The sequence below is a fragment of the Lutra lutra genome, chromosome 9, assembly GCF_902655055.1.
Source record: "Lutra lutra chromosome 9, mLutLut1.2, whole genome shotgun sequence".
Classification (NCBI taxonomy): Eukaryota; Metazoa; Chordata; class Mammalia; order Carnivora; family Mustelidae; genus Lutra; species Lutra lutra.
Window position 1 is genome coordinate 39,861,686 of NC_062286.1, and position 12,469 is coordinate 39,874,154.

The 12,469-nt window shown below is 39.4% G+C and overlaps 1 protein-coding gene and 1 long non-coding RNA gene across 4 annotated transcripts in view; one reads left to right on the forward strand and one right to left on the reverse strand.

Annotated features, from left to right (window-relative positions):
• Positions 1-226: 226 nt before the first annotated feature.
• On the reverse strand, positions 227-2,568 carry LOC125108422 (uncharacterized). 2 transcript variants are annotated; one of them, XR_007129906.1, is made up of 2 exons: positions 2,072-2,568; positions 227-685 (listed from the first exon to the last, which is right to left on the reverse strand). It is a non-coding gene; the product is annotated as an uncharacterized LOC125108422 (long non-coding RNA). The 2 variants fall into 2 exon arrangements; XR_007129905.1 differs by having other exon boundaries at positions 2,033-2,568.
• A 101-nt stretch (positions 2,569-2,669) lies between these two features.
• Positions 2,670-12,469, forward strand: part of CHMP3 (charged multivesicular body protein 3) — a 65,210-nt gene continuing 55,410 nt past the window's right edge. The window contains exon 1 of one of the 2 annotated variants that reach the window (XM_047744202.1): positions 2,670-2,845. Coding sequence is in view for 1 of the 2 variants with exons in the window: in XM_047744201.1 (XP_047600157.1) it covers positions 2,801-2,845 (45 nt within the window). In the remaining variant the exon portion in view is untranslated. The remainder of the gene's footprint in view (positions 2,846-12,469) is intronic. The other variant, XM_047744201.1, reaches the window with a different exon arrangement.

The window sequence follows — 12,469 nt, forward strand, 5'->3', positions numbered from 1 at the left end:
TAAAATCTTAAAAAAAAATGTCTGCAGATTTCTCATTTTCAAAGAGTTCCTTCACATTAAGAAAAAAAAAAGGAGGAAAGAAGGAAAACAATTCAATGGAAAATGGGCAAAGGATAAAAGAAGTAATTAACAGAATTTCAGATAGCTAATAAATATACAAAAAGATGCTCACCTAGACTAGTAATCCTAGAAATGAAAATTAAGAACAATATTTTATACCCTCAGATTGGCAAAAGTGCAAAATATTAACATTTCTTGTTAGCAAGGGTTTAGGGAATAGGATGCTCTCATACACCGTTGGTAGTTCAAAACTGTGCAACCTGTATGGAGAACATTGGTTGTATTTTTAAAATTTAAACTATGTCTACATTTATTATTTAATAGGGAAAATTTGGAAAGCACTTGACCTCATACAATAGTGAAATGATTTAAAAAATTTAGTGCATTCCTGCCACAGAATTCCTTAGCTATAAATATTAACAGCAATGAAAATCTATGTAAAATATTTTTTAAAAAAGAGATTGCAGTGGCACATGGGTGGCTCAGTCTTTGGGCATCTGACTTCTGGTCGGGTCATGGTTCTGGAATCCTGGGATGGAGCCCCCCATGGGGCTTCCTGCTCAGTGGGAGGCCTGCTTCTCCTTCTCCCACTCTTCCTGCTTGTGTTCCCAATCTCGATGTGTCTCTCTCTGTCAAATAAACCAATAAAATCATTTTTAAAACAAGGAGATTGCAAAACAATACATATAATATGATCCCAACTGAGTAAAAATATATAAAAGCATATTCTCCGAAGGAAAAGATCTCAAACGATTCACACTATGTATACTTATATTTTTTTAAAGATTTTATTTATCTATTTGAGAAAGAGAGTAAGAGAGAGGACATGAGCAGGGAAAGGGAGAAAGAGAAGCAGACTCTCCACTGAGCTTGATCCCAGGACTCGGGGATCATGACCTGAGTGGAAGGCAGACACTTAAACAACTGAGACACCCAGGTGTCCTTATAATTATAATAACTTAATTATAAGGTCCTTTGAGAACTTTTCCCCTGAGGAACTAAGAATGGGATTTTAATTTTTACAATGAACCTGTACTGCTATTTTTAAAAGAACTTTATTTAAGTATGATTGACATAAACTACAGGTATTGAAAGTATCCATTTGTTTTGACATTGTATACATCTGTGAAACCATCACCACAATTAAGAGAATATCCATCACCCCCAAAAGCTTCCTTATGTGTCCCTGTAGTCTGTCCTTACTGCCTCTTCCTAAACTAACCCGTCCCCTAGCAACTACTGAGCTACTTTCTGTCACTATAGACTAGTTTGCATTTTTTAGAATGCTATATAAATGTAATCTTACAGTACTACTCTTTTTTTTTCTGGCTTCTTTCAGCATAATTATTTTGAGATTCATCCATGTTGTCACGTGTATCAAAGATTTGTTCATTTTTTTTCTAATATTTATTTATTCGACAGAGAGAGAGATCACAAGTAGGCAGAGTAGCAGGCAGAGAGAGAGAGAGAGAGAGGAGGGGAAGCAGGCTTCCTGCTGAGCAGAGAGCCCATGCGGGGCTCGATCCCAGGACCCTGGGATCATGACCTGAGCCGAAGGCAGAGGCTTAACCCACTGAGCCACCCAGGTGCCCCAAAGATTTGTTCATTTTTATTGCTGAGTAGTATTCCATTGCATGGGTCTATCACAACTGATTTATCCATTCATCTTTCGATGGACATTTGGACTAGTTCTGGCTTTTGGCTATTACAAATAAAGGTGCTACGAACAGCCATTTATGTTTTTGTAAAAGACCTATGCTTTACCTCCACTAGCTAGCAGTGGAATGGCATAAGTTAGGTGTATGTTTAGCATTTAATAAGTTGCCGAAACCTTCCCAAAATGGTTGTACCATTTTACATTCCCACGAGAGACGGAGTATGGAGTTGTGGGCAGTAAATGAGTGGTCCCTTCACCAAGACCTTTGGTAATGACAGCAACCATCAGCTCACTGCACAGGTTCAATTAGCTTACCAGGCTAAAATGAGTCTGGTCCTTTTTAATCACAGATACCTTTGAGAATTTGATTAAGGTCATGGTCCATGCGGCGCACAGGACGACACACACACAAATGCCAGGCAGGAATCATCCACGTGGGAAATGACGATCGCTTGAACATTGTGACACTGTGACGACGGGAGTTCGAACACATTGAGAAGTTAACCATTGTTGAGACATGATAAGAGGAGGAGAGAAGATAATGCCCAGGTTAGAATGATTAGGTGATGGGGGCGACAACACAGGGTAGGAGTAGGTCTAGAGGGAGGAAGAAGCGGTCATTTCTGGCCTTCTGCATGTGATGTGCCTAGGAGATACACGCCGTTCGCAAAGTGGTTGTAACTGGACCTCGTCCAGGCGAAGATACAGATTTCTGTGCAACAACATACAGGTTTAGCGGAAGTATGAGGAGCAGCTGCAATCACCACGTGTAGCTAATAAATTCGCATCTTCCAAAAAAAAAAAATCACTTCCACACCCGGCTAAAACACGCCTAACTCGTCGGAAGGATCTACAAATCTCCTACCAGAAGATGCGCAACAACACCGATCTTTCTGACGAAACCCCGCCCAGCTCAATTCTGCGCATGCGCCGGACGCGTGCGCACGACCCTCCCTGCGGCCGCTCCTTTTTCTGGGAGTCTGGGCTCCTTCCCTATCGCCTGCCCCGCCCAGGCGGCTGCCCGTGACCTGCCTGGGCGCAGGGAACGGAAAGCCGGAAGGGGCAAGACGAGTTCGGTTCGCCATGGGGCTGTTTGGGAAAACCCAGGAGAAGCCGCCCAAAGAGCTGGTAAGGGATACGGGGATGGCAAAAGAGTCGGGGGATTTGCGTGGGGCGTAGTGGAGTTCGTAAGCGACTGGCCACTCTCCCTCCCGGTTGGCCGGGTGCCACTCGGCCCCCATTTCCGGGGCCTTCCACTCCACCGAGGGGCCAGAGGAGGAATCTTTAAGGAGGCGGCTGTGGCTAAAGAAAGCCTTGCTCCGTCAGAACTCCACAGAGAGGCCGAGGGCCGGATAAAGAGTTTCGGAGCCCCGGCACCGGGCGCGGCGGTCCTGGCTGCTGGAAAGCCTTTCCCCTGCGCGCGTTGGTACGTCCCGCCGGGAACCTTTCCCTGGCCGACGCCCCGCCCCTAACGCCAGCCTCCCAACAGTTGACAGACCTGCCTGTAGCCCGAGAGTTGTCCCCAGGGAGCCCTTGCCACCGCCGCCCCTTCCCTCTAACCTGCTGTGTTAAGTGGGAGGGTCTCCTTCCTTTTTCCTCTTTCCCTGCCTTACAACGTGATGTTGACTGCAGGCACGTTAATTATAGTAAGGACCCGACTAGTGGGAATGGTGCTAAAGCTAACTCAGGACCTGGCTTCGAATTCCGGATCTACCTGTAAACTGAGATAATAGTGTAGTGTGTAGCGGTTCAGTGCCCCGCAGAGTCAGTTTTCCTGTTTGAATCCTGGTTCCCCAGGATTGTCATCTGAGGAAAGTTCATTTCTTTGTGCCTTAGTCTTGTCGAGTAGAAATGATGAAAGTTTCACTTCAGAGTCATGGAAGATGAAAAAAAAAAACTGTAAAGTTTTGTTAAGTTTTTTAGTAATGCTAGTTAGGGTTAATTCTTTTTATGTTCTACAACCTGGCCACCCAACTGCAGACCAGCCTCGTCAGCATCACCTGGCAGCTAGTTAGAAATCTGAGGCCCTGCCCAAGAGCTTTTTAACCATAATTTGAATTCTAACAAGATCTTCACTGATTTTTGTGAACGCTAAAGTTTGAGAAGCATTGCTTTACGACACCCAGTACAAATTTACCCATAATGAAGGGAAAAAAAAACCGAAATCCTGTATTTAATTAATGATCTCACCTGTGCAGCTTTTGCAGGCATGTTTTTAAAAAGCCGTGTCCTACATCATGAAGTTGCTTAGACATAATGTGTGTGAATTATGGTTATATTTGTTAACCATAGGTCCTAGAACACTACATCCTCTATAAATGTTAATTTCTGTAGGCAACTTACTCAGTTTTACTCCCTGGTAAAATAAGAATTGTGGAGCTGAAATGGGTAAGAGTGTGTGACATTACTTTGTAAGCTGTAAAGCATTCTACAGATGCACATTTTGTAGTGTGTGTGTATTCAAAGATGCTTGTTATTGTAGAAGTGTATTTTTGATGTTAGGGAAAGATTATTTTCCTCCAATGTTTGACCTTAGCTTTGCCATTCATAAAACAAGATTCTGGGAAAACCGCCCCATTACTGTTTAAACTGATCTCTTGTATATGTGTTTCTTGTATAACACTTAGGGTATTTTTAAATGATAAATACGATTGCTAAGAACATGTCAGAATACCTTCCAGTATGGCATCCTACTTAGGAAAGTGAGTCAACAACCAGAACATTTTAGGGTTTATGCATGAGATTGGTTTTTAAAATAATGCCTGTCAGGGGGCACCTGGTGGCACAGTCAGTTGGGCATCCAGCTCGGTTTCTGCTCAGGTTGTGATCTTGTGAGTCATGAAATCGAGCCTCATGCAGGACTCTGCTCTCCGTGTGGAGTTGTCTTGGGTTTCTCTGTGCTTGGGTTTCTCTCTCCCTCTACTCTCTCTCTCATATAAATAAATAGATCTTAAAAAAAAAAAATGCCCGCCAGTGGGATATCATAAAGATGAAATAAACACCGAAGGAATGTATCATCTAGTAAGTAAGATAAGCATTTCAGGAACAAGTCTGGATTGGGTACTATATAAACAGTTACAGGAGCTCAGAGGTTGGAGTGATCACCCCCAGACTGGGATGATCAGAAATGATTTGGCCCTTTACTATCATTTTTTCCACACATCACCTTCCTATGAATTGTTCTTGACTGTTTATAGGATTTTTAGTATTATTTAATTGGTGGTCAAATATTCCCAAAGCCAAATGGTCTTAAGATGAACAGTGTTTCAAGGGATATATCAGGGAAACATTATAGCTACTTAAGGAGCCTTACAGACTAAAGTTATTGCCCCCAGGCATCCCTGATGCATTGATGGAGACTTTTTAATAGTGAAACTTGTTCTACCTTAAAGTGCCCATGTGATGAGTAGATTGGGCCTGCTAAGGATGAAGGAGCCTTGTAATTTAGTTAGAAACCTGTGACTATGTTGTGATGGGAATCAAGAGGACATGAGATTGTGTTGGAAAGAGATTGTTCTGTTGGACTTAAGGTACTGCTGGAAAATTGTGCTATCCTTACACAGGGATTTCACTGATTTACCCTTTGGATAGAGTAGTACAGTCATGGCATCAGAATTCCTAAATCTTATGACTAACTTATATCCTTAAACTAAGTTATGTCTCATGGTTGTGGGTTGTTAGAAAAAAAAGATGAGACAGGGAGGTGGAGAAAGAGAAGGGTTGATTTACTTAGTTTATACAATAAACATTTATTGAGATATTTTCGTGTGTATTGGGTTGGATACCAGGTTTTCAAAATAAGACACTTGATTACAACATCAAGGAATACCAAGTTTACTGGGGGAGACTGGCATGTAAATAAATACTCTTATTTTAGAGTAAATAAGGGCAATGATGTAAGTGTATACAAGATCTGTAATATCACAGTGGGGAGAGTGATTAACTGTTCAGTGCGGGGAAGAAGACCTGATCAGGGAGGGTTTCTAGATCTTATCACAAGATCAGATGGATGATTAGGAAAGAGGGGGCATCCCAAGGAAAGTAAACTGCATGTGCAAGGCATGGAAGTGTGGAACATAGATTGGAGGAACCAGAAAGAACTCAGGTGTGGTTAGAGGATGAAATAATTGAATGGGATGCAGGGGGAAGTGATGGCAGTGTCAAATATAAAATTGCAGAGGTAGATAGAGGGTGGATTAGCAAAGTCCTGTGAGTCGTACCCACTAGAGATGGGAGCATTCAGATTAGTGGTTTGGAGCAAGAATTGGAGGGAAGAGAATTAGGTATGGGGGTCAGTTTGTGGTCCAGGTGAGAGATGATGCTGGTCTTAACTAGTAGTGGAAATATGGGGATAGAGAGGATGGATTTTAGAAATATTTAGGATGTGGTCGGAATTTGCTGATCTACTGGGTGTGGAGTAAGACTGCAAAACTGTCTTAGGGTTGAGTGGAGGTGAGGTTAAACAGCAATCCATTATTCCCCTCAGTTTGTTACCATGAACTGAAAAATAGGAGAATTCAGGAAAACAGCAGGTTTGATGGGATACTGATAGTGGAGGGGAAGGAACCACGGTGTCCAGTTTTGGAGAGAATTCAGGAGATCAAGGAAAACAGAGAAAAGGTTATCCTGGGAGAATATTTTTCTACTTGTGTCCGCTCAGCAAAATTGTAAGCTTCTTGAGAGCAAGTATCATGTTTTTATCATTCACTGAGTCAGCATAGTGTTGAATTCCCTTAACAAGAGTAAGGTGCCTATCAGATATTTGCTTGATGAACAGAAGTAGAGGGAATGAGAGAACAGTTACATATTTGAAGTACAGCCCACTTGTCCTTTTGTAAATCCATCTGAGAGTGATCACAGTAGGCACATTTTGACCTAAGTTCAGTTATTTGTTCCTTTTGGTGAATTTCTAGTTATATGTATGTTTTAAATCTTGAAGAATACACAGAATCCCAGTTTACAGACATCACCTTTAGGAAAAGGTGCTAGGAAGCTAAGGGTCAAAAGTAGGGGGGAACTTAGTTTTCACTATATATATATATATATAGTGTGTGTGTGTATATTTATATACACACACATACATACATACAGGCATATATATATATATATATATATATATATATATGCATGCCTGTTTTAGTTTGCTCAGGCTGCTGTAACAAAATACTATTGACTACACTAGGTAGCTTATACCCATACCCAATAGAAACTTATTTCTCACTGTTCTGGAAACTACGAAGTCTTAAGACCAAGGTACCCAGCGATTCAGTGTCTGATGAGGACATGATTCTTAATTATAGATGGCTGTCTTTTCACTGTGTCTTCATGGCAGAAGGAGGAATCAAGCTTTCTGGGTTTGCTTTTCTAAGGTCATTAAACTCATTCATGAGGGCTTGGCACTCATGACCCAGTCACTTCCATAAGGCCTGGCATCCAAATACTGTCACATTGGGGATTAGGTTTTAACATAGGAATTTTGGGGAGACATAAACATTCTGTCTGTAGCAGTGTGATTAGAATCTCCTAGCCTGGGACCTGGAATCAGCCATTTCTCTAAGGAGCACTGGTTTCTTTTAGAGGGAATGGTATTTAGAAACCAAAATTTAGGTGTTTATGGTACTTAATGCTACTGGAGTGTTCTTGCTTCTAGAGAAGCCTTTTAATTGGACAGAACTAAGAAATCATCCTTTAAAAAACACATGAGGTGATTAGAGACTAGGTTGTTTGGAACCAGCCCTTCTGCCAAATGTAACTATAAGAGCTAGATAAAAAGCCTAACTATTTGTAATCACTTAAAATTATCAAAGCAGTGAAGAATTGCAAAATCAAAATCCCAGAAAAAAAGGAAAGCTCGATTACATGAGCCCAGTCATTTGGTACCACTTTCCCACTAAAGAGATCCTCTAATTCCTAATGCAGTGGTTAAGAAACTGAGAATTTCAGTGGAGTTCTTCACAGACCCTATGGTTAGATATAGTTCAAAGATTAGAGTTCAGGGCATACCAGTGATAATATGATTCAGGTAAATTCCCAAGGCTTTTGGTTGGGTATCTGAGAAGGGTACACTTGAGCAGTGGCAGTGAGCTGGGAGTAAAATGGCTTTCATAAAGACTGAAGTCCGGTTTCAAATCTCTGATTACATTCATTAAGTTTAATTAAAAACCAATTGCCAATGCCCTTAGGCTAGGTGTTTGCCAAAAGCAAATATAAGTCTTCTCTGGAAGGAGATAACATTATCCAGAGACAAATTATCTTGTGGATTTTTCATATAGTGTGCAGAATTCAGGAAAAAAAATTGACTCATAGAAAATCTCTATTCTGAATATGTCTTTATATATTCTGGATACCAACTTTTTATAAATGCTTTTTATTTGTAACCATTTATGTGGTAAGATCTCCAAATTTGTGGTCTTTTTCCTTTCTTTAAATAGTGTCTTATGATGAATAAAAATTCTTAATTTCAACGTAGTTAAAAATATCAGTCTTTTACACTTACTGATTTTTTTTTTTAAAGATTTATTTATTTGTCAGAGAGCGAGAGAGTGCGCGCACACGCGAGCGCGCCCTCATGAGGGAGCAAGCACAAGCAGGGGAAGTGGCAGGCAGAGGAAGAAGCAGGCTCACCTCTGAGCAGAGAGCCTGATGCGGGACTCCGTCCTAGGACCTTGGGATCATGACCTGAGCCAAAGGCAGACACTTACCCAACTGAGCCACCCATCCGTCCCTGATTTTTGCTGCTTATTTAAGAAACCCTTTCCTAAATCTAAAATGATAAAAGGTACTCTCCTGTACTGTCTTTTTAGAGTAACAGTTTTGCACTCTGTATTTAAATTATCAGTCCATCTGGAATTAATTTCAGTGACGGATGGTAACAGAAATTCAATAATTTTGTTTTTCATTTATTTGGCTTACTGTTCATCTCCACACTGTTATTGGAAAATGCCCTCTTATTTATTTCCTGTGCCTAGTTTGCTTGGCATGTCGTAGACTCTATGAATGAACTTGTATAAAGTGTTTTCTTGATAGTGTGAAACTCTGTAGATTCCTCTTGGTTTTCATAGCATATTGTCTACTTTACAGATGGATTTGTTTGATACTGTGTTCATTTTTTAATTTTTGCCTTTACTTATCGATTATAAATACTTTTCATTTATTATTAAAATAATACCGGTACTAAAACATTAATTTCCTTTTTATCTATTTTCAATTTCCTGTTTTTGTAGTGATCTTTACAGTTCTAAGACTTGTTTGATACATTTTCTTGAGCTGTCTTGGACTAATAGAACATTACCCTAATAGAACATTAGAATCACCTAGAGAGTTTAAGTCTACCATTTGGGCTCTACTACTAGCCCAGTTAAGTTGGTATTAAAGTTGCCCAGGTGACTTCTATATACAGTCAGGTGGAGAACCACTGGGGTATGGTTGGATAATTTTGGTTGTTCCCATTTCTCCCTAGGTATGTTTTTCTTTTGCAAAATCTCTTTTGATTTTTAAAGTTTTTTTTTTCTTTTTGACCAAGATTTTATGAAACTTTGACATTTAAAAACATATATAGAAAGTTTCTTTAGACTTTTCATTGTTACTAATTGCTGAAATTTTATGCCCCTTCACAACGCATATTCCATGCAATTGAATTCAACATAAGTTATTGAGCATCTGCTTTGTGCCAGACATTGTGCAAAGGCTAAGTGAATAAGAAAAGATCTTTGACCTTCTGGAGTGGACAGTGTAAGTAATTATAATATACAATTGTATATAATATACAAAATATACAGGTGTATATATATACAAGTTCAGAAAACATGTTCTTTATTTTTCTGACTATTGCTAACATTTGGGGAAAGAAATATTTTCTGGTGGTCATGTGAAATTGTTCTATCAGCTAGTTGCCGCCTTCTTCTTCTTCTTTTTTAAAGATCTTATTTATTTGTCAGAGAGCACATGCAGTGGAAGCAGCAAGCAGAGGGAGAAAGAGGCTTCCTGCAGAGCAAGAAGCCCAATGTGGGACTTGATCCCAGGATCCTGGGATTGTGACCTGAGCTGAAGACCGAGACTTAGCTGACTAAGCCACCCATGTGTCCCTAGTTACCACCTTCTACATAGTTATTGAATTGTTCCTATTCACGCCTCAGTGCTTCTAGTTATCAAAATACTTCAAGTATAGATATAGGGTATAATTTATTATATTAAGATGTTATTAAAATGAAAATTGAGCTTAATCAGCATTATCTGCAAGATTTGAATTTAGACCATTTAAAAATGAGTTTGTTTCAGTTAATTATAAAAAAAAAATCTACTTTCAGGGCTGCCAGGGTGGCTCAGTCATTAAGTGTCTGCCTTCAGCTCAGGTTATGCTCCCAGGGCTCTAGGATCAAGCCCCACATTGGGCTCCCTGCGAGCCTGCTTCTCCCTCTCCCACTCTCCCTGCTTACGTTTCCTCTCTCGCTGTGTCTCTTTCTCTGTCAAATGAATAAATAAAATCTTTTTTTTTTTAAATCTACTTTCAGTCCACAAGAGCCAAAATATGGAAAGAGCCTAGGTGTCCATCAAAGATGAATGGTTAAAGAAGATGTGGGATATATACACAATGGAATATTATGCAGTCATCAAAAATGAAATTTCGCCATTTGCAACAACATGGATGGAACTAGAGGGTATTAGGCTAAGTGATATAAGTCATTTGGCAAAAGACAATTATCATATCTTGCTGATAAGAGGAATTTGAGAAATAAGAGAATCATCGGGCAAGGGAGGGGAAAAATGAAACAAGACGAAAGGAGAGGGAGACAAACCATAAGAGACTCTTAACCTAAGGAAACAAACTGAGGGTTGCTGGAGTGAGGGAGGTGGGAGGAATGGGGTACCTGGGTGATGAACAGTGGGGAGGGTTTGTGCTGTGGTAGTGGCTGTGAATTGTGTAAGACTGATGAATCATAGACCCATACCCCTGAAACAATAAATTATATGTTAATTTTTAAAAATCTACTTTCATGTATATAGTTGAGTATATTTATGTGGGTCAAATTCTAGGACTCCATTCTGTTCTACTGATCTGTGTGTTGTTCCTTGGCTGATAGTACTCTGTTGCGTACTGTACCTTTATAGTAAGTCTTGAAGTTTGATAGTGGGAATCCCTCAGCTTTGTTTTTCTTCACTGTTATGTTGGCTATTCTTGGTCATTTGTCTTTACACAGAGATTTTATAATTTCTTTGTTGATATCTATAATTATAGATGGTGGTAATTTTGATTGGGATTGCACTGAATCTGCAGAACTCGAGAAGAATTGATGCCTTAATGTTGAGTCTTCCGGTCCATGAACATGGACTGGTCTCTCCATTTATATCTTCTTTGATTTCTTTCATCAGCAATTTATAGTTTTCCAGTAGATCTTATCTATACATAATGTTTGATTTATACTTGATTGGTTTTTTTGTTTGGTTGGTGCTGTTGTAAAGGCTCTCCCCCCACACCAAATTTCAGATTCTAGTTATTACTGGTATATTGGAAAACAGTCAACTTTCATATATTTACATTCTGTCTTACAAATTTGCTATACTTTTTAGTACTGGGAGGTTTCTATCTTTTTTTTTTTTTTTAATATTAATGATTCTTAGGGATTTTTTTTCCCCATAGAGAACAATGTCCTCTGTGTTTTTTTGTTTGTTTTTTAAAAAGGCTGTTTAATTGGGAAGAAAACAATCTGTATGCCTTTTATTTCTTTTGCATGTCTTACTTTATTAGCGGGGACTTCACTACAGTGTTGAATAGGAGTAGAGGCTTTGTTCCAACCTTAGGGTGAAAGCTTCTAATTTTCTACCATTACTTATGATGTTAGGTGTAATTGGAAGGGCTGCAATTTTTTTTTTTTTAAGATTTATTTAGAGAGCAAGCACAGGTGGGAGGGGCAGAGGGAGAGAGAGTCTTAGCCAGACTTCACGCTGAGGACAGCCTGATGCAGGACTTGATCTCATGACTCTGATATGATCTGAGCCAAAACCAAGAGTTGTATCCTTAACTGACTGTGCCACCCAAGTGCCCTGGGGGTTGTGATTTTTTTAATTATTATTAAATTGAGGGGGTTTTCCTTCATTCAGGTTTGCTATGAGTTTTTATTATGAGTAGGTGTTGGATCTTGTCAGATTTTCTTTGTCAATTCTTATGATTTTTCTTATTTAGCTTACTGATGTGTGGTGGATTACAGTGATCGATTGTTGAATTTTAAACCAGCCTTCCATACCTGGAATAAATTGTACTTGGTAATTATAAACTAAAGTTTATAATTATTTTTATATATTTTTGCATTCAATTTGCTAACATTTTGTAGAGGGCTTTTACATCTGTGTTCATGAACGATACTAACTACTTTGTACTTTTCCTTTCTTGAAATGTCTTTGGATTTGGTATTAGGATAATGTTGGTCTCATAGAAATGAGTTAAGCACCCTGCTCAGTGGAGAGCCTGCTTCTCCCTCTCTCTCTGCCTGCAGCTCTGCCTACTTGTGCATGCTATCAAATAAATAAATAAAATCTTTAAAAAAGAAGTGTTCCCACATTTCTTGAAGATTTTATTTTGAGATTTGTTACCATTTTCTTCTTAAATGTTTGAGTACCTGTTTTCAATTTTTGGGAGTATATTCATATGGTAATTTTTTTTTTTTTTAAGATTTTATTTATTTGACAGACAGAGATCACAAGTAGGCAGAGAGGCAACAGAGAGAGAGGAAGGGGAGCAGGCTTCCGGCTGAGCAG